The sequence below is a fragment of the Elephantulus edwardii genome, unplaced genomic scaffold (assembly GCF_000299155.1).
Source record: "Elephantulus edwardii isolate Elephantulus edwardi_28Jun2011 unplaced genomic scaffold, EleEdw1.0 scaffold00322, whole genome shotgun sequence".
In the NCBI taxonomy this organism is placed as follows: domain Eukaryota; kingdom Metazoa; phylum Chordata; class Mammalia; order Macroscelidea; family Macroscelididae; genus Elephantulus; species Elephantulus edwardii.
Window position 1 is genome coordinate 1,005,490 of NW_006400072.1, and position 27,393 is coordinate 1,032,882.

At 52.2% G+C, this 27,393-nt stretch overlaps 1 protein-coding gene across 4 annotated transcripts in view; it reads right to left on the reverse strand.

Moving 5' to 3' along the window:
• Positions 1-406: 406 nt before the first annotated feature.
• The window catches only part of IQSEC1 (IQ motif and Sec7 domain 1), a 222,191-nt gene continuing 195,204 nt past the window's right edge, over positions 407-27,393 (reverse strand). Inside the window, exons 4-14 of one of the 4 annotated variants that reach the window (XM_006901363.1) lie at positions 24,517-24,678; positions 21,979-22,101; positions 20,247-20,413; positions 14,848-14,987; positions 14,351-14,380; positions 13,206-13,331; positions 11,892-11,991; positions 11,336-11,497; positions 10,379-10,555; positions 3,815-3,864; positions 407-451 (exon numbers count right to left, since the gene is read on the reverse strand). In XM_006901363.1, the coding sequence (XP_006901425.1) occupies positions 407-451; positions 3,815-3,864; positions 10,379-10,555; positions 11,336-11,497; positions 11,892-11,991; positions 13,206-13,331; positions 14,351-14,380; positions 14,848-14,987; positions 20,247-20,413; positions 21,979-22,101; positions 24,517-24,678 (1,282 nt within the window). Of the gene's footprint in view, positions 452-1,835; positions 2,531-3,814; positions 3,865-10,378; positions 10,556-11,335; positions 11,498-11,891; positions 11,992-13,205; positions 13,332-14,350; positions 14,381-14,847; positions 14,988-20,246; positions 20,414-21,978; positions 22,102-24,516; positions 24,679-27,393 lie in introns of those variants that run through there. The other 3 variants (XM_006901362.1, XM_006901361.1, XM_006901364.1) reach the window with 3 other exon arrangements.

The following is a 27,393-nucleotide window of genomic DNA, read 5'->3' on the forward strand; positions in this document are numbered from 1 at the left end:
AGATGCTAAAGAAAGAAAGAACAACACACCGGTGGGAAGACAAAGGTGGGCAGGAGAAAGCTACACTTTTTTTTTTTTAAAAAAGGCTAAACTCTAGATTGCAGTATTTGCTCTCTGTGAAGATTAACAAAGTGCTCAGTTTGCAGATTTGCTGGTATGGTAATCTCAATGAGATGACAAAAAGGGTAGGAGTGCAGGGACTTCCGCGGGCCCCCAGCCTCCAGCTGGGGTGACCCAAGGCTGGAGGTGGGCTTCCCCTCTCCTGCAGTCCAGCCACTGCGCTCCGAGATGGACACTGAAAGTGGGGCCACAGGCCAAGGGCCCGCAGTCATGTTTTAGCTTCGCCCTTTCTGAAAGGGCTCTCCGCCTGGGCAGGGGCCAGTGGGCAGTCCTCGGGTCCTGCGGCTTAGGAGCAAAGCACTGGTGGCTGCAGTGGTTCAAAAGGCTGAAACTATAAAGTACGGCCCATGTGTGACTCAGGCACGGAACTCGGAGGTGTCACCACAACACAAAAGCGACAAGAGCACAGCTGAGTGGTATGTGATGCCCTGGCAGCTAACTGGACCATGAGAAGGCAGCGGGGCTGCGCCTGGAGAGGGCGGGGCGCTGGCCGGCCGGGGTCGGATGGGCCACGGGATGACACGGGTGTCGTGCTAGCACAGCACATGGCTACATGGAATTACGATGACCACTACCACCACTCAGAAACAGAACAGAAAACACACACACCGCCCGGCCGCTCAACGCTAGAGCCGGCCTCCAGCTGAGCTGCCAGAGCGCTTCCTGGTGGGAACGCTCTCCAGGGGCCTCTGCCTATGGCAGTGGGAAAGAGGATGAGTAAGTTATGGTGCTGGGGAGGCAAGGATGAGAGTTGGTCGTTTTCATGTTGGAGATGAAGACTTCTGTCGTGTATGGGTGCCCCTCACAGAGGACTCTGAATGAGTGTGCATTAAATCATATGCATACAAAAGAAACATGGATCATGGAAGTTCACAGTTATCGCAGCCATTAAAGTGTCTAATAGTCGGTGTAACCAATATTCTAGGACAACCAGTGCTTACCCAGTTGTCCTGAGTTGCTACTGTAGAGTTTACGGCATTTTATCTATTTGCTTACCTGAAATAACAGAGCAGTTATAATACTGATTACTTATGAGATAGTATTCTGTTAATAAAATAAGGATTTATACAAAGCAATATTGGAATCTTTAAACAGTTAGATGCTATGTTACTTGGCACAGTTAGTAATGATTGCGTCAAGATCTGAGCCGGTCCGGAGGGACTACTCTTCTTCTTATGAAAATATGGAAGTATCTGAATTTGTTGCTAGCATTTAAGTTTTTGGTCTACTCTCTCACACACTCAGCTAAGGGACCATCTTTCTATCAGGTAAGTGGAGTTCCTTGTAAAGGCTATATTGCTAATTTTGTGGACTGAAATGTCTGCCTTTCACACACAACTACCTATACAGTATAGATAGATTATAGTATAGATTTATTGATTTATTTATATATTTATATATTTATATTATATAAAGTTTACTTACGTACTTTCATCAACCATATCAGGTCTACTTATTTTTTTTTTTTTGCCCATTGTTAATAAAAGAGCAATAATGCAGCAAGTTTTGGGTGTTTGTTTTGTACTGTCTCTTGTGTATCTCATTTCTTCATTTCCTAGGTTGGGTTCTCATATGCATGTAAAATTAGGAAGCAGAGAGCTGAGGGCTGACACGGGGCTGGAAGGTGGTTCGGTATCTGCTTGGTAGGCGGACTGTTTGGAGGCAGGCGGTGGCTGAAGCCCACCCCTCCGGGCTGGGAGTGGACAGAGCCCAGAGCTCCTTACAGTGCCAGCCCTGAGGCTCCTGGGGCTCAGGCAGGCCAAGGGGAGTAGGGGGGAGATGTGCCCTGGGTCAGGTCTGAGGCTGGCTGCCTCCTGGGTGTGCCTCTGTGTGGTTTGCAGCTGTTCCGGGGGTCTGGGATCCCCGTCCAGGCTGCCTATACAATTGTGCTGATGCCGCTGGGTTTGGCCTTGCTGCTGGTGGGGGGTGGTGGGGCGGGAGGCTGCCCGTGGTGGTGTGCCACATGCCCTGACTGGGCAGAGGGCAGCGGCGGGTGGCCGTGAATGTGGGCCCCATAGGATGGGTGCCCCCCATGGGGGCCGTGGTGGTACTGGTGAGCATGCTGGATGTGCTGAGGGGGGTGGTAGTGGTGGTGGTGGTGGTAAGGGGGTGGGTTCTGCATGTGGCAGTACGGGGCATGGTGCCCGTGCACCTGGGCCTGCGTCTGGCCCTCTCCTGGCCCCTGGTGATGGCCGGCAGAGTGCGGTGGGTAGGGCAGGAGCGGCGGGTGCGGAGGCGGCTGGGGAGGGGCTGAGGGGGGGTGGGCTGGGGGAGGGGGCTTCCCTCTCTTACTACCAAATAAGGAGCCCAGGAGGGAGGAGGAGTTAGGCATAGTCTGGTGTGGGCGAGATGGACACTCTTGTGTTGATGTAGCTCTCCGGCGCATGTGAGGACTGCTAATGATGGACCCCTAAAAAGGAAATTCATAGAAATCAAAATTAAAAGATCTTAAAGTACTTAGATCAGAATGATAATTTTTTTTCTTCTTTTAAATGTAAAAAGTTCAACCACTGACTGCAAAGCCTCAGGTGGACTCTGGCAGGCGGGGCTGGGGAAGCTGCTTTAGGCCCCCCTGCTCGCAAGCTAACTGGTAGGGCAGCTGGGGGCAGACGGGCTGGTGGGATCTGGACAGATATCCTTCCAGAGATGAAGCCGGGGTGGGGTGGGGCAGGGGAGAGGGCACCCTCCTTTTGGGTCAGAAGTACAGACCTCTGCTTTTTCTAAGTCTTGTAACTGGAAGCCTTCCTGGGGTTTCAGACCCCAGTGATTGTTTGTCTGTGAGCCGCCTGTGGTGAGTGAGATTGGGAAGGGCTGGTGCATATGGAAAGAACCCAGAGCCTGTTGGAACAGCACCCTGACCCCTCCTGGGTCGTCTTAACTGGCTCGGAGGCATCTATCTGTGCAGCCTGTGTGGGTTCCTAGGTACCTGGGAAGGTGGCGATGGGTCAGGGGGAGCGGGGAACCCTGTTCTTTGGATGGAGGGGTCAGGGTTACTGCCTAGGTATTCACTGCAGCTATCTACTGCAAACCAAACAAGGAAAAAGGAAACAGAAAAAGATCTGCAAGATGAGGTTAGGATGTGAACAGTAATAGAGAGATGGCTTGAGGATGAATGAAATCTCATGAAATCCACACGGAATTTTCCTTTCTCTCCAGGCATCCTCCTCCCACGAGCTAGCTAAGCAATTCCATGGTGTCATGACCACAGACATACAGCAACTCAAACTCCAGAAAGGAAACAATGGGGGTGGCCGAGCGTGGAAGTGAGAGTTCAGCAAAAACATCCAACAGCAAGCGCGGTGCGCACAGTGCCGGGGAGCCTGCCCATCTGGGGGCAGCGCTGGCCTGAATGGAGACCTGAGGGGCAGGGCTGGAAGGCTGGGGTGGTTAATCATGCTCAGGGACCATGGAGTGGGGGTAGGGGTTAAGCAGAAACTAAAACCCCAAAACCAGAGCCACCCCCCACCGTTCCATCAGAAACAAGCTGGTGAGGGGCACGGGTGTTTCTAGGCACATGCATGGGGGCTGAGACAGGCGGGATAGGGAGGGGGCGTCTGTGTCTGTGTCGCAGGGGAAAGGAAAAGCAAAAACAAAACAAAACAAAACAATCTGAAAAAAAAGGACAACAGATATAAACCAAGGGTCAGGGAGGCAACACACGACAGCCAGCTGGACGTAGGCGCTTCCTACTTACTTCCACATTGCTCTCTAGCGATCCCGCACTGCTGCGACGCCCTCGCTTCCCTGCCCAGAACATGCAATACCAGAGGTTAGACACGGACACGAGACTGGGGGGCCACTGCCTCCCGGGCGCTGAGCTGCTGCCACCACTGCCACAGAGCCTGGAACCGCTGCGGTGGGGACTCAACTAGGCTGCAGACTCAGGTGCCGGGGCCTACCTGCCTGCAGGTGCCACGGGTAGAAGGGGTGGAGGAGGAGGCTCAGTGGGGAAGCTGACAGCCGTGCAGTCACGAGTTTAAAAAAAAAAAAAATAAAGACAACAAATTCTTCAAAAAGCAAAAATAAATAAAAGAGGTAAAGAAAAAAAACCAGCCCCAGCTTTATACCCTTTTTTGCCTGGATACAGTGGCTTACAGGGAGGGACCTCCTGGTGGCGGGAAGGGGCTTGCACAGCCGGTTCATCTCCTGCGGCCAGGCTTGCCGTGGTGGCTACTGCTGGGCCAGGAGGGTACAGGCAGCTTCTCCAACAATTAAAAAATGGATCCTGCCACAGCCCTGACATAAGGAGCGTGCACACACGCATACACGCACACACAGACATGCACTTGTTTCCAGCAGGCGTTCTCTCTTTTCCCCTTGGACAGCTCAAGCATGCAGGCACCCTGGTGAGGATGTTGGGTCTGTGCAGCGTCAGGACTGAGGAAGGTCCTTCCAGTCCAGGGTGCTGGAGTCCTGCTTCTCCTGGTTGTACCACCCCTAGGGGTGCCACAGCCCTCCCTGTGCTATGAGGTCTCCGGCTGCTGCTCTCTGTCCACTCAGTAGCCCTCATGGCCTCCAGGTTCCTTGGAGAAGTTCTCCATGATGTCAAGCCTAGTACTCAGTGGGTGGCTGACCTTAGGGGTCTCCTTTCTACCTAGCTCTGAGAGTGAGGACAGGAAAGAGGGGGGAGAGACTACTCCCAACTTGACTGTCTGGAATGTTCCATCTATGCAGCACCATCCATGAGCTGAGCACTAGATACATTAAAGATTCTTCTCATTTAAGTCCACATCGAGGCTGTAAGTAGGGTCACCACGTCTGTGTTAAATACAAGACTGAGGCTATGAAAAGCAAACTGTCTGTCCTTTAAGTGAACAAGCCCAATAGCTGGGGCTCAGCCCAGGGCTACTTGCCCACCTCTCTGGAGAATGGGGCCAGGCTGCCTTCCAAGCTGGACCCACATCCAGGGCAGCCAGAGTTCTGGAAAAAAGGAAGTCTGTTCGGGGCCTCCTGGTTATCTGCATCCGGCTTCTAAGGTAGAAGCTGCTGTTTGTGCTGGCGGCAGAGGGTGTCTCAGGTCCCTGGGGCCTCACCATGGGTAACAGGTGGTCCTCTGTCCCAGGTGGCTGAGATGCAGGAGAGCATGAACTTGAACTTGCTACAGTGACGGAGTTTCTAAATCTTGATCATCACAACTTTGATCAGCATGGGCTGTGCAGCCATTAGACTGGCCCCTATGTGCCCAGTTCCCTTGCTCCTTGGACTCACAGGCATCAGTTCCCTTGCTCCCTGGACTCACGGGCTCCTGCACCCACATGCCTGCACACTACAACCGAGGCCTGTGTGTGCATACACATACAGCTGCACACACAATCTGTGTGTCTGTCCCATCATGCGCACACACCAGGGTCTCCCGCCTGGCCCTCAGCACCCTTCTCTTCTCAGCTGTCCTCCCCTCACAGCGTCCTCTGGTGAGCTCCACCTCCATCGGCTGTGGGTAGCAGCATCATGAATGGAGCTCCTGGTACAGCTGCTCTGTTACTTTGTTGCTCACAGTGCTCCCTGCTGCACAGGCGCTCTGCTGAGGAGCTGTGGTTAGGTGCTGTTAACTAGGACTCAGTGACTCAATGAACGGATCTGAACCCTGTCCTATCCTGTTTATCTCTGACACACTTGAGCCCACTGCTGCAGTCACTGTTGTCAATCCACCTGGTTAAGGGTCTTCCTTTCCTTTCCTGACTCCCCACTTTTCCAAACATGATGTCCCTCTCTAAGGAACAGACTCTTTTAGCAACATGTCCAAATACATGAGATGAAACTTTTATCATCTTTGCCTCCAAGGAGCACTTTGATTGCATCTTCTCCTAGACATATTTACTTGTTCTTTTGGAAGTCTATGGGATGTTCAGTGCTCTTCTCCAACACTACAGCTCAAAGAGTTCAATTCTTCTGTCATCCTTATTTACTGTCCATGTCTCAGATGCACAGCAAGTGATTGAAAAGACTATGGCCTGAATCAGGCTCAACTTAGTCCTAGCAAACTAAGATCATTGTTCTTGATAATTTGGAGAGGTCCCTGACTGCAGACTCTCTCCACGCAATACATCTCCTGATTTCCTGACTACTGGTCCACCAAGTGGGAGAACGATGGGCAATCTCCTCCCATGCGATTAACTGCCTCTGAAAACTTGCTGGAGGGTCATCTATGGGCTGACTCTGACTTTTCGGTACACAACAACAGACAACAACAGGCCCAAGTATATTGACTGTAGATCCAAGTAAGATAAAGTTGTTGAGAGTTTTGATCCTTTATCTACCATGTTCTTGCCCACAGGTCCAGTGGTGAGAATTCTCGTTTGCTTGATGTTGAGATGCAGTCCATATTGAATGCTGCAGTTTGATCTTCTGCAGCAAATGATTTAAGTCCTCCTCACTTTTAGCAAGCAAGGTTGTGTCATCTGCATAATGCAGGCTAATGAGGAGTCTTCCTCCAATCCTGATGCCATATTCTTCTTCATAGAATCCACCGTCTTGAATAATTTGCTCAGCATACAGACTGAGTAGGTATGGAGAGAGAATTCAAACCTGATGCACACCTTTCTTAATTTTAAACCATGTAGTTAGTGGTCCATTTGCTCTGTTCGCACAACAGCCTCTTGTTCTAGTTTTGCATGAGCACGGATGTTCTGGTTTGAGAAGCGGCTCTCAGGAAAGCAAGGGCTGCAAAGACACACAAGCTCAGTGACAACCACCAGAGTGACAAAGACACGCACAGAGCGAGCCCACCCTGTGTGAGGTGCTGCTCTAAGCGCCACATCCATCCATCACTCCAGCCGTGTGAGAGAACGGACTCTCCGTGTAGCTGACACTGGGGTCACTGACGTCCAGAGCTGTCACCCAGCAGCTCCTGAGTGCACAGATACTCCCAGCGGCCTCACTTGTGAACTGTAGAACATTCAAATTACAGCTCTTTACATCGTGGTCACCTTGGACAGATGCTCCAGAGAGGAAAGTACTCTGGTGACCCTGGTGACAGATGGACCTGTCCAGACAGACTCCAGAATGAGTGCTGAAGTATGTGCTGAGCTGGACTGTGTCCAGTGAGGAGCAACACAGAGGGGGAACACGGGAAGCACATCCACCATTCTCCTCTAAGACGTGCGACTCTCACAGCCACTCTGCACCCAGCCCCTCTTTCTGTTCACTCTGCCTCAGGAGAGAGACCACAGGCCATTCTACCTGCAGCACTCCCACTGTGTGGCAGCAGGCATGCCTTTATTGACCTGTTGTCAGCATCTGTCATTGTCCCTTGGCCTCCAGGAGCCACTGACAGTCCTGACAGGGCACCTGCCTACAGAACACAGCTCTCTTCAACTGCCAAGGGCACCCAGCAGAGCGGTTCCACAATTCAGGATGTTCCTGTGACCTCAGACGATACCTTCTCTGCAGGAATTGGGGTCAAGCAGCTCAGCAAGGGAAAACAAGAGGGCCTTCTGGCCAAAGTCACCTTGATTTGATTGATCTGGGGGTCAAGGCCTGTGTAAACCTGTTTCTACAGTTGTTGCTGGATCCTTGACTTTGGAAGCACAAGTGCAGGTCGGCAGGGAGCCAAGGGCCATGATATCAGTCTGGGCCGCCCTGATGAAACCACGGCCTACAGTCATTAGGAAGGCCTCCTGGCTCACATGAGTGCAGTATGGAACGGAGATGGGTCCTTTCCCCTCCTCCCGGAATGGCAGTGACTTCCCAGCATTGTCTGCAGATGAGGGTACTCTTGGGCTGCAAATGGTGACAACCTCATTAGTCTCTCCAGGTCTGTTCTGGGCAAGGAGGTATCTGATGGGGTGTCTCCTGAGTTGACACGTGAGTCACCCATCTAGGGGTAGCTGCTCCAAGGGATCTGTGCTCTGAAGAGAGAGGCTGCCCTTGACATTGCATCTTCTTTTTTTTTTTCATGTTTTAAGGTGTATCTTTATTTACAAAGTGAGATGATGTACATTGCATCTTCTTGACAAGCTCATCCTGGTGTCCTGTCTTGTGCTGCATGCTGTGAGGGCCGTGGTGGGGATGGTGGGAGTGCCCGTAGACTCAGGAGAGCTTGCAGCCCCTCTCCACACCTAGAGTTGCCAGTCCAGCCTGCTTCTGGGAGCCTCCAGACCCTTCACGCATCTCCGCACCCCTCCCATATGCAGGCCTGGGTCCAGACACCTGCTTCATCTCATCTTCCATCCTTCCAAGCTGCAGAGGCTCGCTGGGATATGTGCCTGGAGTTCTTTTTTTAATTTTCTTTTTTCTTTCCAGTTGGTTTGGGTTTTGGTGTTTTTCCATTGTGACTTAGCACTCAATAAGCATTCAACCCTTGAGGATCCCCAAACTTAGAATCCTGAAGTAACAATGTAATGGAAAGTAGCCAGTCTTTGGAGTTCTCTCCTCTGATGAACAGATGTGGCTCTACAGGCTCTGTTGATCTCTAAGCTTTGGCACAGAGGGGACACCAGAGGTCCTGGGAAGAGGCAGTTCCAGATCCCAGTATACAGGACCTGGAGAGGGTGTGGATTTCCCTGAGGCCCCCAGGCCCTATGCAGCTCCTGCCTTCTGAGAAGGGCTGTACAGGGCTCCCAGGGACTCCCCAGGGACCAGGGAAGGCAGGACTACCTCATTGCACAGACCCAAACCAAGGCCCTGGGCCGACGGCTGCAGAGATGCAGAGCAGTCCAGTTAAGGTTAGCAGGTTTCACAAGGCACTGGTTAAGGCCAGCGGTTCTCACCAGCGGCCACCTGGAATGCAAGATGCCATCAGCATCTGGATGGTGTTCCTTAATTGTCATGACTGAGGGTGCTACTGGCACCTAGTGGGTCAAGGCCAGGGATGCTGCTCAACATCCTGTCATGGACAGGGCAGTTCCACAACAGAGACATCTCTGGCTCTCAATGACAGAGGTGCCAAGGCTGAGAAAAACTGGGTTAAACTTTCATGCTGGCAATGGATTTCTGATTTTTTTACTATGGAAAAAAAAATGACAATAAAAAGCAAAGAAAAAAACTTCAACTCAAAACCAGGAAAAAAAAATCTAGGAAATGAGTAAGCAGAAGTGAAGCAGTGCAGCAGGCAGGTGGGGCTGGTAAGGGATGTACTGGCAGTAAGCTGTCTTGGAAGGGCCCAAAGGTGGGCTGGGCGGGCCTCTAGGAGGACAGGGGCTGCTGGGCTCCGGCGGTGGAGCAGGCTGCTTGCATGCCTGAGAGGGCTTTGCCAACCAATTAGGGCTTATGTCAGGCTCCTAGGTCACGGCATCAGGGCAGATGGGGCCCCATGCCAAGCAGCACTGTGGCCTCTAAACTGCTCACTGCACCATGGCAGCCTCCTGGAGCCTCCTCCGGGGCGAGGTGACCAGTTAGCTTGCTAGCTGTGACTAGTTGGGGCTCAGGAGCTAAAGTCCACATCCCTCCCCACAGCCACTCAGGCAGCACCTGCAGGAGAATGATCTGGGGCAGAATCTGCAGGCAGCTCATTTGGGGGGACTCACGTAGCCCTCCTGCATCTGCCCTAATGGAGAGGAGGAAGCAGGCAAAGGTGGCTGACAGAAGTGCCCTGCTCCTTGGTGCTCAAGTTCTCAAAACCAGGGGACACTGAGGGGCTGGAGGATCACTGCTTGCTGGGGGTGGGGGTGGGGGTTAAGTAAGTGGCTGGCAGCAAATTAAACAGGCAGACACAAAGAAACAACAGAACCACATTTGCATCAGTCTCCCCTCCCATTCCGTAACCCAGCCACAGCCACATAAGTAGTCATCTCTGAAGTGGATGGAGGCATGGGTTTCTCAGGAAAAGCTCCCCACAGGGAGGGCGAGAGCAGTGGAAGTCTACAGACACAATGTAGAGGGGCTTCACTCAATTTCATTCATCAGCATAAAACACAGGGGACGCAGCAGCACAAGGTATACGGGACACATCTGCCCGCAGGGCCTGCTCTCTCCATGTTAGAAGCAATTTCAGAAAATAGTTAAATCAACAGACAAAACTCCCTGGAAGAGAAGGAAAATGAGGACGGGGCAGCTAGCTCTCCAAGCTGTCTGGCTAGACTGCCTTTTCTCCAGACAACCACTTGGCCCTGCTTCCTCTGCCACTTCTGGGCCCCCCTTCTGCATTGTTAGGTATGACTCTGGCCTCGGGAGGGGCAAAGGGCAACCCACACTGAGCCTTGCCGCTGGTGGCTCTGTCGTGGGCCCTTCCCGGCGCGCAATGCATGCCCTGACTACCAACGTGCCTGTCTGAGTCCTGCATGCATTGGGCTAGGAAGGTGGTTCTAGGCCTAGCTCTTACCCGCTTCTGAGAGGTCCCTCAGGGAGCTGCTGAGGGCGCTGCGCTTGAGGCCCTCGCTACTGGCGTAGCTGTCATCCAGGCAGGCCCTGCTCAGTGTCCCATTGCCTGACTCCTTCTTGAGGCTGGAGCACTGTGACATGCTGGGCCGTACAACGCCCTTCTGCTTCTCCAGCTCCGCTGAAAGAGAGGGATCAGGGCCCAGTGAGAGGAGCACGGCCAGGGTGTGGCCTGGGGTTGGTGGGGTAAGAGGTAAGGGGGAGGGCTGTTAGGGGACAGGGGTATGGTGGCCCCTGTCTTCCCTACAAGGGGAAGATCAATCCCAGTGAGGGACACTGGAGGGGCCAGACTGCCTTCTCCAGTCACAGGAAGGGCATGAGGGTCAACAAGTGGACAAGCCGGCCCTGCCTCTCACATGGGGACGGCCAAGGATGAGCAAGCAGGCCGTGCTATGTAGGATGGGCCTGATGTGGGGCAGCCATGGGTCTCCAAGGAGAAGTGGAGTCAGGAGAGGAAAGGATTATAATTGTCCTCCTGACCCTTTATCCCCGGCACCCAGGGGCGGGCCGGCACTGAGGCCTCAGTTCCTGGTGCAAGATGAGTAAGTCAGGATTACATCAAATTTGAAGGGGTTCAGATTGGGAGACCAGGGAGTTGAGGGGACCTCTGGCGGGCAGACCTGAGCCAGCCTCAGAAGCCCTGGCTCCAACTAGCCCCCACCTATCTGGGCCACCCTTTGGAGGCCTTTGCTCGTCTCCCTCCAAGTGTCCTTTATGTGACCACGGCCTGCCCTCTGTGTGTATGTGACTGTATAGAAAGCTAGGAGAACTGTGGGTGCACTCCTGAGGGGCCAGGGGAGTTGACAGCTACACCTGCCTCCAACTGCTGTTCTGGCCACCAAAGAGGGAGCCAGAAGCCGGTGTCAGTGGGCTCTTCACACCCAACAGGCCTGGGACTTACTTTCTATCCTGTGCTTTTCCATCTCCTGCACTTCCGCAATGGATTCCCGCAGGTCATCAGTGAATTTCTTCCGATCTTGAGGATTGGGTGCATTGAAGTTTATTAACACTTTGATGTCTGTTCCCGGGACAGCTGACGTGAGCCGGATGCCATTGGGGTAGTCTGCAAAGGAAAAGGAGAGGAGCAAAGTCTGTGGGGCTGGTGCTTCTGTAATCTCATTTCCAGTCCAGGAAAGAATAAATCCCAATTCAGTATCTGTGTCTCTGTGTCTAAGCCCTGCACAGATTTGTCTAATCAGGGAGGAAGGGTTCCAACAGTGACAGGCTATAGAGACCACAAAACAATCTCTTTCTCCCCCATTTTGGTCCATATATAAGTCAGGGGACAGATCTAGTCCACCTCAAGGGGAAAGCCTGGGCCCTCACTTTTCTACCCACTCCGCAAAGATTACGTAGCCCCTTCATTTCAAGGTCTTTGCTGGTGGGTGCTTGTCACGGACGTTCCAGGTCAGGGTGTGCGGGAGAAGGGGAGCCAGGCTGACTCTGAGCAGACTTACACTGGTTCTCAAACAGCAGCACCTGCATGCCGTACAGGGAGAAGGACTGTCGGAAGCTGTACGTTACAGAGTTCTTCTTCTTCTGGAAGATCTTGGTGACCTGTGGGCAGTAGAGACAGAGGCCTGAGTCACAATGTTTGCAGTATTCCTGAGCAGCCTCTGTCCTGGCCTGTCACAGACCTGGGAGTTTGTGGTGCACAGTGGCAACAGGCTCAGGAAAAGGGAAGGCATTTTATTTTCTATTTCTACTAGAAATAACTCCTGCATGGAAGTGGCACTTGGCTGATGTGCAATCATGAGGCCAGATACTATGTCAGAGAAAATGGTAGTTCCACCTCTGCCAAGTCCAGCACCATGCTTCTCTGCTGTAAGCCAGTTGGCAGATCTGGGCAGAAACTTTCCATCGCAATAGCCACAGAGGGCTGGGAAGGAAGGGAAGCGTAAATGGATTGGGTGCCCAGTATTTGCAAGGCACCAAGCAAGGTTGACCACTGTTAACTCCCTGGGAGCTTAATTTTAAAGAGGAAGCTGAGGCTCAGAGACTTGAAGTGACTGTGCAAAAGGTTTCTTAATAAAGGTTTTGAACATACAGGTCTGGATTTTCACATCAGTAGTCATAGAGCCCACCCCCCACGCCCCGGTCTTGGGCCTCACATCCAATCAAACGTGGGGCCTTCTGCAGGAAAGCCAATAGCTGTTAGGAAGGACAGAAACCCACAGTATGGGCTGCAGTGGGTGTCCTTCTCCCACCTGGCTGGTACCCAGCACCCACCTGCTCTCTCTGGCAGCAGCTCTGTTTCCCTTTGAGAAGTCCCCTCCCAATTTCAGTCCCCTAACTGCAGAGGATGGGGCTGCGATCCACACTGAACCAATGAGGAAGACTGTACCACCCTGACCAGCTTTTAGAGAGGGCCTGGGAAGCAGGAGGATTAGCTCCGAGGCTCCCTCCCTGTGTGAGCCGCTGGGAGCAGAGGCATCTTTCCCTTACATACAAAGCCTGGCTGAATATGAAGACCATGACCAGGACGTCAACATAGCTGAGAGAGAGAGATAAGCGAGACCCTACCGACGTTGTGTGAGCCTCTGGGAAGAGCCAGGGCCAAAGTCCCCTCTGGTTTCTCCCATGAGCTAACAAATCCTCATTTTCATTTGCATTCGTGTGAGTCTGATTTCTGCCCCTCATAACCAAGATTCTGGGGTAGCACTCTATGACTCCAAGCCTTGTATCCTTATCTTCCCGGGTGCAGATACCAAGCCAATGGTCTTCGAGCCTGGAGGCTCCCCACACACAATACCTACAGGTAAACCACGTACCACTAGGAGGTCATTAAACAGGAAGATCTCTCGCTGGTGCAGTCCGAGTTTCTGGGGTTTATTTGGGTCTGGGACCTCAAAGAGGCGGCAGTAGCAGACCAGCCTGCGATGGGGTAGAGAAAGCACCTGTGTAGGGAGAGAAAGTAGGGCCATCAGCTGCCCACCGCCTATGCCGGGGGCTGGGCATGCTCTAGGGCTTTGTCAACGCCCAGAAGCCCAGGATGGAACCTCCTATTTGAAAAATCTTCCTCTCACATACCATGCAGAGGAGGACATCTATTTTGTGTCAGCCTTCCCTCTTTGTACTCAGCAGCTACTATTTCAGATTCCCTATGCATGCTCTCCTGAAGGCCAACGCCGGGACCCTGTTGCACTGAGATTGCCTTTCCATTCTTTCTGCTTCTCTCACAGAGAACTCCTGAGCCAGAGAGAAGTTCATGTTCTAAAGCCCCTGTAGTGTGTCAGCCACACATCAGCCGATTTGTTGTTGCTGTGGTGGATGCCTGAGTCAGAATCAGCTCATAGCTGACCCTCCAGCTAGTATTTGGGAGCAAAAGGATAAGGGTGAAAGGATGGTGGGCACAAAGTAGCCGAGGCCAGGACACAGGGGGTTTTCAGTATCTTGGACCCTCCCGAGGGGAAGCTGAGGAAGGGAAAGGTGACCAAATATGTGTTATGCAAAGCTGATCCTCAGCTGGGGCCAGGGGCTGGGGTTGAGGTGGATGCTGCTGGTGAGGAGAACGGCAGCCAGCAGGTGACGTGCAGGGGCTGCCAGGCTGGAGCAGGCAGATCTGCTGGGATAGTGGCGAAGCAGTGGCCTCAGGGGGAGAAGGCAAGCCTGCTAGTAGCACCATCACTGGAGAGTGCAGGAGAAGGCTGAGCTAATGTAGAGGTGACTTCGAGGACCACAGTGAGACCAGAGCCCTGGCCCAAGACAAGGAAGGCCTCTTAGTAGCTCCTGGGAAGCTCTCTACCAGAATGCATAGCCCTGAGCCTTCAGGGATTTGAAGTTAGGGTAGTTAGAAAAATCAAGTATCTTATCACTCCAGAAATTAACTTAAAATAGGCGGAACTTCGGAGCTAAGAGCCTGTAGCCTCCCTGGGGTGGGACATCAATGGGAACATGATTGCAGAGAAATACTCACACAGCCAAGCCCGTGGTGCAGGGATCCAATCTACACAGGGGAGCAGAAGACAAGAGGAGATGTAAGTGTACAGAGGACGCAGCTGGGCCCTGACGGTGATGACAGCCAGTTATAAAGGAGCTGCCCCGCCCCCACAGGTCTCCCATTTGGCTCTAACTAGTCACAGGAAAGGACCTGTGGCCGGGTGCAAGACCAGCAGGCAGAGTCTGAGGGGTTGTGAGGGAACTCCTGAGGTCACCCAGGAAGCCTGCCAGCACTGGCGGGGCTCAGGGGGCACCACTGCTGACCGCTGTCTGGTTCTTTACAGATAAAACCCCGAGGAAACGGGCATTATTCCCCACTATTAGGTGCTGCTCAAGAATTCTTAAGTAACCCACACAACATGCCCGAGCGGGGCAAGATTCCTCATGGTCAGATGGAGGATTTAGAGGGTCCCTAGGGTCACTGCTAGGGGGTCGTCCCGAAGTGAAGGAGACATGCCAGGGCCTGCCACGTACCGGCTTCTTCCCCACAATAAGCTTCTCCACCTTCTGCACCTGGGACACGTGGTCCTCATTGGTCTTCAGCTCCCGCTTGCGGATCCGCTCATAGATCCCAATGAGCATCTCACGAGGGATGTCCTCCCCGTCGTCCACACCTGGAAGCAGAGCACATCTGGAGGTCAAGTCGAAGCCGGGATGGCTGGGGCTGTCACCCCCAACCTGGCCCCCAACTTAGCAGTTACTGAGTCATATCAGGGCGGGGATCCCTTTGTACAAGAAAAGCAAGGTCTTGCGGACACAGATACTGCACTAATCAATTACAAGCCTCCTCAGAATCCCTGCACAGGGGCAAGGCCAGAGTGTTCAGACTAGAAGCATGGGTTTCTCCTAAGCTGTGTTCAGAGAGCTCTGTGACTGCAGCGGGGCGCTGTCCTGACTTCGGCCCTGGAAGGGGGCACAGGCATCTGCCCTGCATAGCGGGGTGCTCAGGCCAGAAGCAGGGTGGGCGGGATGGTGTGATGCACTGTGCTTGAGAGCTCAGGCTCTGATAGACCTGGACCACCATTCCAGCCTCATCCCTCACAAACTGTGACCATGGGTAGGTGACTGGGCCTCTCAGCACTGTGTCCTCCCCTGTGAACTGGTCACCAACACCACTAAAGACCAAAAAAGGGTAGAAGCCCACAGGCTCAGCAGGGCCTGGCCCTAAGTGAGCATCTCAGAGACATTAGCTGGGGCTACTGGCACTGTAATAGCGGCTGCTATCTCATGTTGTTGTTGTTAGGTGCTGTTGAGTCAACTACAACTCATGGCAACTCTATGAACAATGGCTCTGAACCCTGCCCTATCCTGAGCCAACTTCACTGTCTCTGACACACTTGACATCACTGACCACAGTCATTATGTCAATTCATCACATCCAGGGTCATCTTCTCCTACACTGTCCCTCCACCATTCCAAGCATTGGTTCCTCCAGGCAACATGCCCAAAGTTGTGAGACAGAGCTTCAAAATCCTTGCCTCCAAAGAGCAAACTGGTTTCACCCTCTCTAGGACAGACCTATTCTTTTGGCAGTCCATGGTATGTTCAATACTCATCTCCAGAATCACAACTCAAAGGCATCAATTCTTCTTCTGTTATCTTTATCCACTGTTCAGCTCTCAGATGTATAGAAAGCAACGAAAAGACCACGGCGCATCTGAGTCTCTAAACTGACGTCACTGCTCTTCAGCATTCTGGAGAGGTACCTGATAGCAGATTTCTCAATGTAACTCATCTTCTGATTTCCTGACTGCTGGTGTCAAGAGTGTTTAATGTGGATCCAAGGAAGACAAAGTCATTAAACAACCTTAATCTCTTCTCCATCTATCATGATACTATTGGCCTGGTGATGAGGATCTCTGTTTTCTTGATGGTGAGATACAACTCATACAGAAGGCTGCAGTCTCTTTGACTTGCAGCAAACGCTTCCACGTCCTCCTCATGGGCAAACATGGGTGCGGCTCTACCTCCAAGCTGGCACTCCTCATATGCCACTCCACAGCTGCTATGCTGAGAACCGTCTCTTACTACTCTTCATGAGAGATGTCAATGCATCCTGTGGCAGCGGATCTGATCAGGAGGTGAGGTGAGGTGTGAGGTGAGGAAGCAACTGGGGGGAGCCAGGGTCAACCCTGTGTGGGCAATGCAGCAATGCTTGTCAACATTAGAAATCCAAACACCCTCTATTCTGCTGATTGCATCTTGGGAATTCATCCCATGGGAAATGAAACATGCCCAAAGTTACTCACTGAAACAATGCTTCTAAATAGCAAAAGAGTGGAAACCACTTGTATACCTATTAACATGGGACTGGTTCATTCAGACAAGGGCATACTATATACCTCCCAAGAGGAGAAGGAAAGCCATTATGAATTGGTCTGGAAAATGTCTGTTGTTGTTAGGTGCCATCAAGCCAAGTCAACTCATAGTGAGCCTGTGAAGTAGAGATCTGAACCCTGTCTGATCCTGCGCCATCCTCACACTTCCTGATACACAAGAGCCTATTGTAGCAGTCACTGTGTCAATCCACCTGGTTGAGGGTCTTCTCCTTTGCCGATCCTCCACCCTTCCCAGCATTATGTCCTCCAATGAATAGCCCCTCCTAGCCACATGGCCAAAGTATGTGAGGTGAAGCCTCATCACTCTTGCCTCCAAAGAGCATGCCTGCTGCACCCTCTCCAAGACATACCTGTTTGTTCTCTCAGCATCTAATAAAATAGGTAAGGGGGAAAAGGCTTTGTTTTGTATATTCTACCACAGTAAAATAAAATGACATGCTGTAACAACGGACTGTTAGTCAGCCATAAGAGGAAATGAAATGCTGATGCAGGCCATTACGTGAATGGACTGTGACATTATGTTGAGTGAAAGAAATCAGTGGCAAAAGGACATCTACTGTATGGTCTCATGTAGAAGAAATAAGCAAAGGTTATCAGTGATTACCAAGGGTGGGAGGGAAGGGGACAGGGGGCTTCCAGTTAGAGAGCACTGAGTTCAAATTCATGGGGACGGAACAGCTGGGAAAAGGACAGCAAGAATGGCTGCCAACTTGAGAATCTAACAGATGTCACAGAATTATACATGTAGAAAATGCTGAGTTGTTTTATTATGTATTGAAACCACAAATGGAAAAAGCCAAGTGCAAAACAAAGGAGGGAAAAGAAATAATCTATCTTCCCATTCGCATGAACAGAGAAACTAGGAGAATACATTCTTCTGGTTTTTCAACTATGTAAGGTAATACAATTCAGAAACTAAATTTATCAATATATGCTGCTAGTCTGACTTTCCCCCATCCTTGGGACTCCCAGAGATTCTGGGGAAATACGCATGTGCATACACAAGGAGGAGGAAGGGAGGCATCCTTCAAAAACAATCTGGACTTCATCTGGGGTGGGGGGATCAGGGTCCTGCCTGCCTGACAGTCAGTTCTGTAGCTGCAGCTTTACAGTCAGGAAAACTTGGTTAAAATGGCCTACAGAGTCCCTCTGGGTGGTGATGGAGTGTAAGCACAGCCAGCGTCCTCAGAGGGCACCTCAGGCCACTGGGATACAATATATGCACCTATGAGCAGGAGACTGAGGTACAGCTCAGGGAGAAGATGCTTGCAGACGAGGCTGAGGCCCTGTGCTGGCTGAGGGCAGGCGACATCTGCCCAAAGTGCTGCTCTGGCGAGAGGGAGAGCTCATGCGCTCACAAGGGAGGGAGCAGTATTCTCTGTACCATCAAAGGGATTACCACAGCATGTGCTTTCTAGTGCCATTAATGAGGTTTCTGGGTGTCTCAGTCTTCGTAAGAACTATAGCCAAGATCAGAAGCTGCCTAGGACCCCTGCAAGGCCCCCTTAAAGACCTAGCGGATGGCTGCATGTAGTTAGTGTCTGGTTATAATCCTCATCTCGTTGCCATGGGTCAGAACCAATTCAGCTGACTCTCAAGCGGGTGTTTCAGAGGCTGTAAATCACGGTGGAGGCCACCCATCTTTCTTCCTCAGAGCAGCTGGTGGGTTTGAACCATCTGCCACAGTGTTTGGAAGACTGTTGTAAACCACACTCCAGCCTCTTCTGTTCCCACTTCACTCTGGTTGTGGAGCCAAGCTTTAGAGGAAGGGGCAGCTTGGCCATCTCCTGAGGGGCCATGCTTGCTCCTGGAGACCCATCTAGGAGTCCCACTGGCTGCTCCATTACAGCGATGTCTCCACCAGGGGGCGGGCTCGAATGGTTAAAACACAAGCAGGAACCAAACTGGGAGAAGCGCCTGAACTACTGTGAGAATGGCAGGCCGGAAGGCTGCAGAGATGCAAAGACAAACTGACAGGCTTATTAACATAAAGGAAACGGGTAGGGAGCTCTGGTGGCCGGGTGGTGAGGAGCTGCAATCCCAAAGGCACCCAATTCGAATCCACCAGCTGCACTGCTGGAGAAGGATGGGCAATCTCCTCCCATGCGATTAACTGCCCCTGAAAACCTGCTGGAGGGTGAGCTTAGGATTGGCTCTGACTGGACGGTACACAGCAAAGGAAAAGGGTAAAAATTTAAACAGCTCAGTAAGCTAAAAAAAGGTGAATTTGGTTCAGACTTTAAAAAAATGTTAACATTTCTAAGATTTCCAGTCTAGTGGTCATAAATCTATCCTGAGTTCCTCTGTATTTCTCAAGAAGGGGAGCAGAAGTTGCTTTTCTTCCCAGGAACCACATGGCCTGTGAGGAGCAGTCCTTTGGCTAACACAGAATTGCTAGGAGAGGTGGTGTCTGACTCCGAATGTCATTCCTAGTGTCCCTTGTACACCTGCACTTCTCGGTCTTCCCTCCTGTGGCCCTTGTCCAGCTCCCTAGCAGGTAGAGCAGGCAGACCTCAGCTCTAGCCCCACAGCCAAGGACAGTGTCCAAGAGAATCCAGCAGTTGTGCTTCTGTGTTCCCTGGATTTCTCTTTTATTGTGATGTGAGTAAAAGTTTACAGATTGGTTCTTCATGAGCCATTCACCAAGACTTCGTTTAGAACTTGAATTACAATGCCCACCATATCCTGGCACTTTTCCCACCTGCTCCTTGCAGTTCTCATCTCCATCAATCCTGCTATCCTACCCCTTCCTGCCTCCAAGGCTTTTTTTTTTTTTGGATGTGTATTTATAAATATCTTCTATGTATGGCAAATGCTATTGGTTGTCCATTTAAAGTGAGAGTATCATGTTTCCTCTCACAGTAAATACATTTAAGTACAAAATCTGAAAGGCAGGCCGCTGGACAGAGAACAAGGGAAAGGAGGCCTGTCCGGGCAGCCATCATGCAGGCATGTGGCTGAGACCAGGGTTGGGCATGTGCTCCAGGTCCTGCCTGTCCACAGTCTCTAGGCATTGGTCTGCACGTGCAGCTCTTCGCTAGGCCTCCTGGCCCCCACAGGTCTGGTTGCATCCTTTCCTGTCCTGCACGTTCCAGCCCTCCACCTGCCAGGCAGCACTTGCGTCCGCTTCATCTCTGCCACTCCCTGAACTTCCATGACCCTGACCCTGTCAGACTCTTGCTCATCTCCCACTAACAGCTGCAACACTGCCTCTCCAGGAGAGGCCGTCCAGCAGCCTGAGGCCGGGCCGCCTGTAACCCAGTTGGCCCCGCTGTACCCACATGCATCTCTAGACAACACTCAATGCCTCTGCCTGTGCCAACTTGCACCCCCCTGGGGATGGATGCCCCTGGAGTACTCCTCTGTGCAGGTACCTGGTGCACAGGTGCCACCTACACCGCTTGCCTGTGCTCCTCAAGAGGGTAAAACCCATGTTGAGCTCATTCCTGGCCCCCACGTCTCACCAGTACCTGGTCGAAGGTGGGTGCTACAAGGGCGCTCCTGCTGAACCTGAAGGCCCAACGGACAGCTCACCTCGGAGGTTCTTGACGAAGTCCTCCAGCTTCATCTTCCGCTCAGGCTTGACGTTGGGGCTGTACATGTCTGTGTTGAGCAGGATGATGGCGAAGGCCAGGATGAATATGGTGTCCGGGTTCCGGAACTGCCGTACGACCCCAGGGTTGCAGATGCAGTACCGCTGGCTGGAAGCCAAGGGAGAGGAAAATGTCAGGGCCACCTCAGCAGTGACACTGCCTCCTCAGCCATGAGTAGCCAGTGTAGAGTGAGCCCTGGCAATCGCCTGAGGCAGGCCATCTCCCTCTGAATCTCAGTTTCTGCATCTCCTAAATATGGATAACCATTTAAGGCAGAAAGGAGGCCTACTATCCATTTGCCCTTCTCATGGTAGTTACGATCTCATCCATTTTTATTTTCAGCTGCTCAGGATGAGGACCACCTTGCCCAATGGCCCTCGGTTGATAGGGTGGCCACATGACTACATGCTGGCCAGTGGTGTATTGAGTAGATAACATGAGGGCACCTTTAAGGCTATGCCCTGAAAAGGCAGAGGTATACCCTCCACTCTGCTCTATTCTCAACTGGAATGGGCATGTAGCAGTGTATGCTGGGCCTGCCATCTGGGACCTTGAGATGAAAAGACCAAGGCTCCCTCTCCAGGCCAGTTCAGAGAGAAAGGCACTTGCGACTCATTTAGGACATTGTGGGATCTTTGTTATAGCAGCTGACTCAATAGCCTCTCTGATACACTCTCCTCTCCAACTCATCCCACCTAACTAATCTCACTGCTTGTGATGAGCTCCCCTACTCTCCCAGTAACCTCATGCAGGGTGGAATGAAAAGGGACAGGGACAGAGAAAAAGAACCAGGCCAGGGCTCCAAGATCGAGGCTGAGGAGTGAGAAGGCAGCAGGCACTACGCCAGAGACATGGAGCTTCAAGTCAGGCCATTCTACCCTGGGAGGCCTGGCTTAGTACCCTCCACGAAGCTTCCTAAGGGGCGGGATATCATGCCCAGGGCCCAGGGCTTGCCCTCATTCCTCTCTGGCCCCAGAGAGCTGGGTCAGCAGCTGGTCTGTGGCTCATCCACCTCCCGCTGTTCACATCTGGCACAGAAAATGGAGGCTCCATGCTGTAGTCACTAAATGAAGGGCTGCCTGACAACAGCTGGCCATGTGGGGGTCACCAAGCACCAGGCACTGGGCTAAGGGTGTCTACCTGCTTTAAGGTATTTCATCCTTCCCCTAATCTCTATGGTGGGTGCCATTATCACCTCTATTTTATAGATGAGGGATCAAAGCAAGGAGAAGTCAAGCAAGATCATGCAGCTTGCTAAGTGGTGGAGCTAGTGTTTGAACCAGGCCATCTGGCCACACAGCTTGTGCCCTGAATCACTAGGAGAGATGGCCTCCTGTGGATGAATAAATGAATGACTGTATGACTGGACTCATGAATAAACAGATGGCTAATGAAGACTTGGGGGAAGGGAAACACTTCCAAAATCCTGGCTGCAACACTAACTAGCAGCCGTGACCTTGGGCAAGCCTCCTAATTGTTTTCAACTTCAGTTTTGTCATCAGTAAAATTCACTGTCCCCCTGGCCCTTTCCCATCCTGTATGACTGCCCCACAGCAACAGGCCCAGACCCCGGATTACATGCAGGGATGAGGAGAGATTCTATCTTGCGAGCTGCCTTTGAGTCAGGAGCACTCTTCTCCCCTACAGGCCCCTGACCCCATCCCAGCCCTCACCTGAAGGCCTCAATGAGACGCTCCACTTTCTGTGCCTCCCCCTGGACGCGGATGTGAGCTTGGAATTTCCTGAGCGCTTCGTCCAGCTCCATGGCTGAGAAGTCCATCTCGTCCACCACACAGCTGGAACAGAGATGGCCCGTTAGCTCCCTCCACCCATGGAACCCCGTGGCTCTGCTGCCATGGGGCACCCACCGACTGGACTCCCGTGAGGGGAGCTGCCAAGGGGCACCTCCTGTCATGAATGGCTCTGCTCAGCCAAATGCTATGCTTAAGGGTATGGCCCAAGATTCCAGAGCTTCAGAGGGGTCTGCGAGCCCCTAAAGCAGGAGGCCCATGTTTAGCTTACATTTACATCTGCTGCTTTCTAATGAGGAGGCAAAGCATATTGTGAAGAGTGACGGTTTCATTCTTGATAAGGGGACATCTTGCACACACAAGCATTTTTAAGCATGGAGGTCACACCAGTCATGTAACCCACATTACTGTACTGAGTCTATTCTGTGAGGGAGGAAGATGGACTCTCATTTTGAAGAAGAGGAAAAGGAAGCTCAGGTGCTCTGCTTCATGGCTTTGAGCTGTCAGCAAAGGCAGCCCCTAGGTTCTTCTAAGGCACTTGGGGGAGATGGGGACGGGAGCCATGTAGGACAATTTGCTGACTGTTGCTCAGCAGCTGCCCTTCGGGGAGGCTGGTGTGGTGGGCTGGGGGAGTCACACTGCTTCCTGAGGCTGTTGCTATTTTCTGATCCAGAGGGAACAATGCACGGATTTCCTACAGACCCAGAACCAGCTTGGAGGGGGTGGGGGCTGTGAAGTGGCTGCAGGGGGTGAGGGGAGGTGGGCAGGCCGAGGTTGCTGTAGGCAGCTGATTCATTAAGTAGCTACTCGGCCTTCCCCTGAACCACCTCTCCCCTTCACAGTGTAGGGGTGGCAATGATCTGACCAACAACTGAACAGGTTTTTCCAGATGAAGCAGGAGCAGAAACCTTGAACAGGGAGAAAGAAAGCCCAGACCAGGCCTATTTGTTCAAAGGAGGACAAGGGCATTCTGCTGGCTGCTGCCGTACTAGATCCCATCCAAGTCCTGCTTTCTTAACCTCTGCATGTCTGTGTTTGCTTGTATGTGGAGGTGTGAAAGTGCGTGTTCATGCAGTGTGGGCACGTGGCCAGTCTCCCTAACAGAAGCCTTGGACTCCTCACTTGTGAGACACAGAGGGCCACAGTTCATGCCTGTCCTCCCAGGCTGGCTTCAAGGATGAAACGGGCACACACAGTGAGGCCCTCAACATGTCACTCATGCTGAAAGCGAATGTTCTCCAAAGATGTGCGGATCCCGAGGAGCCCTCTATATCTCTGCACCCTAACTCTTTTCTCACTGAAGATGTATAAGCATTCCTGCCCCAACAGCCCCAGGACAGAGTTGCAGGATCTGGATGGAGGATTAATTGGTGACTGACCCTTCACCATGCCTCCATACTCATTACCAGCCTTCCAGCCAGGGGCCACTGTCTCAGGGTGAAACTGCCTATGTCAGCACTATTTGGGTTGGAAATATCCTCATAGAAATAGTGTAGGAGTGGTCCCCAGATCTCCCACCCATGGAACACAGGACACCTGTGCACAGCTACCCCCAGTGCACAGCTTTGGTTTCTTTGATGTCCCTCTACGGGGCTGCTGAGAAAGTTCTCAGGAGATAATGAGACCGGGCCTGAAACTACAAGGCTGCTCGGTCACCATCACTATCCCACAGTGACCATTCTCCTTTGGAGAGTGTAAAGAGGAGTGCATCTCAGGGTAGACAGATGCTGAGCAATACTTCTTAAAACCATAAAGTCATTCCTAACAGCCGAGAGTTGACAGCTCTTTGGGCAGTTGGGACTCTGGGGTTGCAAGGTAAACTGTGGATGACCAAACTCTATCTCCAGAGATGAGGTGGGAGTGGAGCAGTCACAATGGTTCAGGCAGAGACTGGGGCACAGGACTGCTTGTTTTGGGGAGACTACGGGGTCAGGACGTGCTGCCTCTTTCCTGCCCTTCTTGATAGGAAATCAGCATAAACTGAGAAGGCTAGCCAGCCAGGGAGCAGAAGCCCTAGGCTTCCACACTGCTTGTTCACTGCCCTGTGCATCCCCATGAACGTGGGTCGGCCAGGGCGATTACTCCCTCGGAGTGTAGTTGGGCCGACTGCCCTCTGAGGGTGTGTGGCAGCAGAGTCATGGTGAGACATGGCCTACACCTGATGGGGGTGCCGCAGGTGTGCCAGGCCAGGTGTCAGCATACTACAGGGAGAAGTAAGGAGGGTGAGGATGTGCGTGGAGGCTGCAGCACGCGGCATGCCTGGCACTGTGTGTCTCACTATGCAGGGGTGTACACAGAGGGTGGGACAAGGTACTGCATGGTACTGTGTGAGGTGCCTGTGTGAGTGTGCAGAGTGTGCGAGTCTGTACTGTGACAGCATGTACCCTGTGAGTGAAGAGGCCATGGGACCTGGGGCAGCCTCGCCACCCTGCCCGCTGCGGGCCTGCCCCCAGAGCTCACTCGAGGACGTCGCGGTTGAACTGCTTCTGCCGGTTGCCCAGGAACTCGCCGATCATCTGCCGGCTGAGACCCTTGCGCTGAAGCAGGAAGTGGGCCACCCCCACCGGCGTGTCGGGCACAAAGCCCCGCTCGATGAGGTACTGGACTCCTTTCTCGGGCTTCCTGGAGGGGGAACAAGAAAAGGTCTCAGCCCCAGCAACTCAACTCAAGCCCCCACTACTTGTTCTGTAAACTCTGCCCGGGTCCTTGGCCAGCTGCAGGTCAATTCTGGGCTGGCCAAGGTCTTCTACCCCTACCCAGCAGCACTCATCACTCTTCAACCCATTCTTACTCATCCATAGTACACAGGGCTCTTGGAGGACACTTCCCTGTGAGGCACTGGCCCATGGCCCTGTTCACCCAGTCCTTTTCTGCCAGAAGATCCACAGCATGGGGATAGCGTGCAGCAAGACCTTCATCCCGAACCGTGCCGCCTCTCCAGAGCCTTGCAGCCCTGAGACCCTACAGTGCACTTTCCACGGTACTCTCTGCTGCTTCTCCTCACTCACCTTCAACCCCATGACTACAATCACCTGGTGACCTAGCGGTAAAAAGCTGCATGCAATCCCAAAGGCACCGAACCTTGAGTCGATCAGGTGCTCCACAGGAGAAGGAAGGGCACTCTCCTCCCAGGCAATTTACTGCCTCTGAAAACCCTCTGGAGGCAGACCAGCTATGGGCTGACTCTGACTCGACAGCACACCACCACCACCACCACCACCACAACTACACAAATGATCTTCCTTCCTGGATGGATCCAGTGCTCCACTGGAATTCCAAGGCTGTAAAACTTTATGAAAAAAGACCATCCCCCTTTTTCCCCATGCAGAAGCTGGTGGGTCTGAACTGCCAACCAGGCAGTTAGCAGCCAGGTAAGTTATGTACCCCACCGATGGGCTTATGTGCCTTTGCACAGAAGGGTGTAAGAACAGGCTGGCAAGCTGCTGTCTGGCTTTCAGAACTGAGAGATTATATAGTCTGATGTTATAAACTGTTCATTTTGTGGTACTTTGTTACAACAGACCTAGGAAGTGAATATACTTCCCTTATTGAAAGGATCTGATGTTTTTGACTAGTTAAGCACTTTAAACAATACCAGTAAGAAGCATTGCAAAAGGTCCTCTGACCAACCTACCAGTGAGGTAAAAGAAGCAGAGAAATGAACTGTCCAGCGCCTCTCTCTGAGACTACTTCACCCAGCTCTGACTCCTACACCCATTTCTGATCCTAGGAGCCCAAGTCTGACTTGCTGCCTGGGACTCCTCAGCACCCATCCAGAGAGCAGTGGGAGAGGTAACCTTCAGGAGCAGGGCTGGCACACCCTCCTGGGTCGGCCGAGGCTCTGTCTTGCCTGAGGGACTCAGTACCAGCTAGCTCAGGCCCAAGGCAGGGCTAGAAACTCCTGGGGCAGCTGATGGCAGCTGCAGGCCAGAGGAACGGCTCGTGTCATGAGGGTCAAACCACCTGAGGAGGTCAAGGACTAGTATCCTAAACGACAAAGACTCAGCTAAAAAGATCAAAGAGGGTGTTTGATGGTCAGCAATTTAAACAACAGCAGAAGACACAGCACCAGGACCCTGGAGCCAGGACTTTCTGGCTCTGTGACCTTGAGCTAGTACCTTTCTGAGCCCTGTCTACCTCCTACACCTACAGTTCACAAGATTAATGTGAGGACTCACGGAAAAGGAAAAGGTCTCAGTCTCAGCTCTCCTATCACCATGAGATCCTTGAACAGCTCCTGCATCCCTAAGCTCTGGGCTCCCTTACATGTCAAGTGTAGGAAAGGATATGATTGTCTGATTCAGTGTGGCTGATGAGTCCATCTCAACTCATTAACGTCTAGGATTGTCAATCTGTATGTGTTCTATTTCATTTTTTTTACAACTTCCAATTTCCATAAGTTCATACTATGTTCCAGTTAGTTATTCATGGATGCTTGAAGCTGTTTCTCTACCTTTGGGATCCTACCATACAAGCAAATCGAAGTCCTTCACTGGGTGAAAACTTGACCCAATCCAAGTCATGACAGATGGACTAATGTGAGGATGCAGGTCTCCCCCAGCTGCATTTTGGGGGCCTTCCAATCTGAGAGGCTGTGGCTGGCTGATGACAAGAAAGACTTGTCTTCCCCTTGTTCCCACACTCTCCTAAGGATAAGCAGAGTGACTTCTCCTGCCACAATCAGCACCTACCATGTGGCCAGCAGCTCCCTCAGGCTCATTTGAGACCTGCCTGACAACAAAACTGTATTTTGTTTGCCGTTTTGTATCTGGTGCCAGGAATGCAAGCACAGCTCACTCTGTACCCCCAGATGTTGGCAGACTGTGCCTGGCTGACGTGCAGCCTGCCTCGATGGATGAGGGTGCCACGTTTGACTGCAGTCCCTGCCTAGGCATCAAGTGTTCTGTGCCCACATCTACAGCAGTGCATCCTCCATGAAGCGTGCCATCCTTGGGCATGGCAGCTAGCGGTGAGTGTTCCTTGACACCAGTAGAGTGTGCTATCTCTGACCAGGGACTCTGTCTGTACCCACCCCCTTGCCTGGCACAGTCTCTGATCAGCTGGACTAGCCCAGGCACCTAAGAGGCCAGTAGAAAGCTCTGCCCCAGGCTGGATGCCTTGTCACTTGATACCCTGGACTAGCAGAAGTGCACACATTTTGAGTCCTAGGCCATCTCTCACAGGAGCACAAATTGCCCTGAATGGACACCTGAACTTTTTGCTGACTTAGCAGACAGACCATCTCCTCCCTCATAGCAGTGGCAAGATCACCAATAAAGTGCCCTACCCCTACTCCTGACAGACAACATTCAGATTAAGACAGACTAGGAAGAAGGA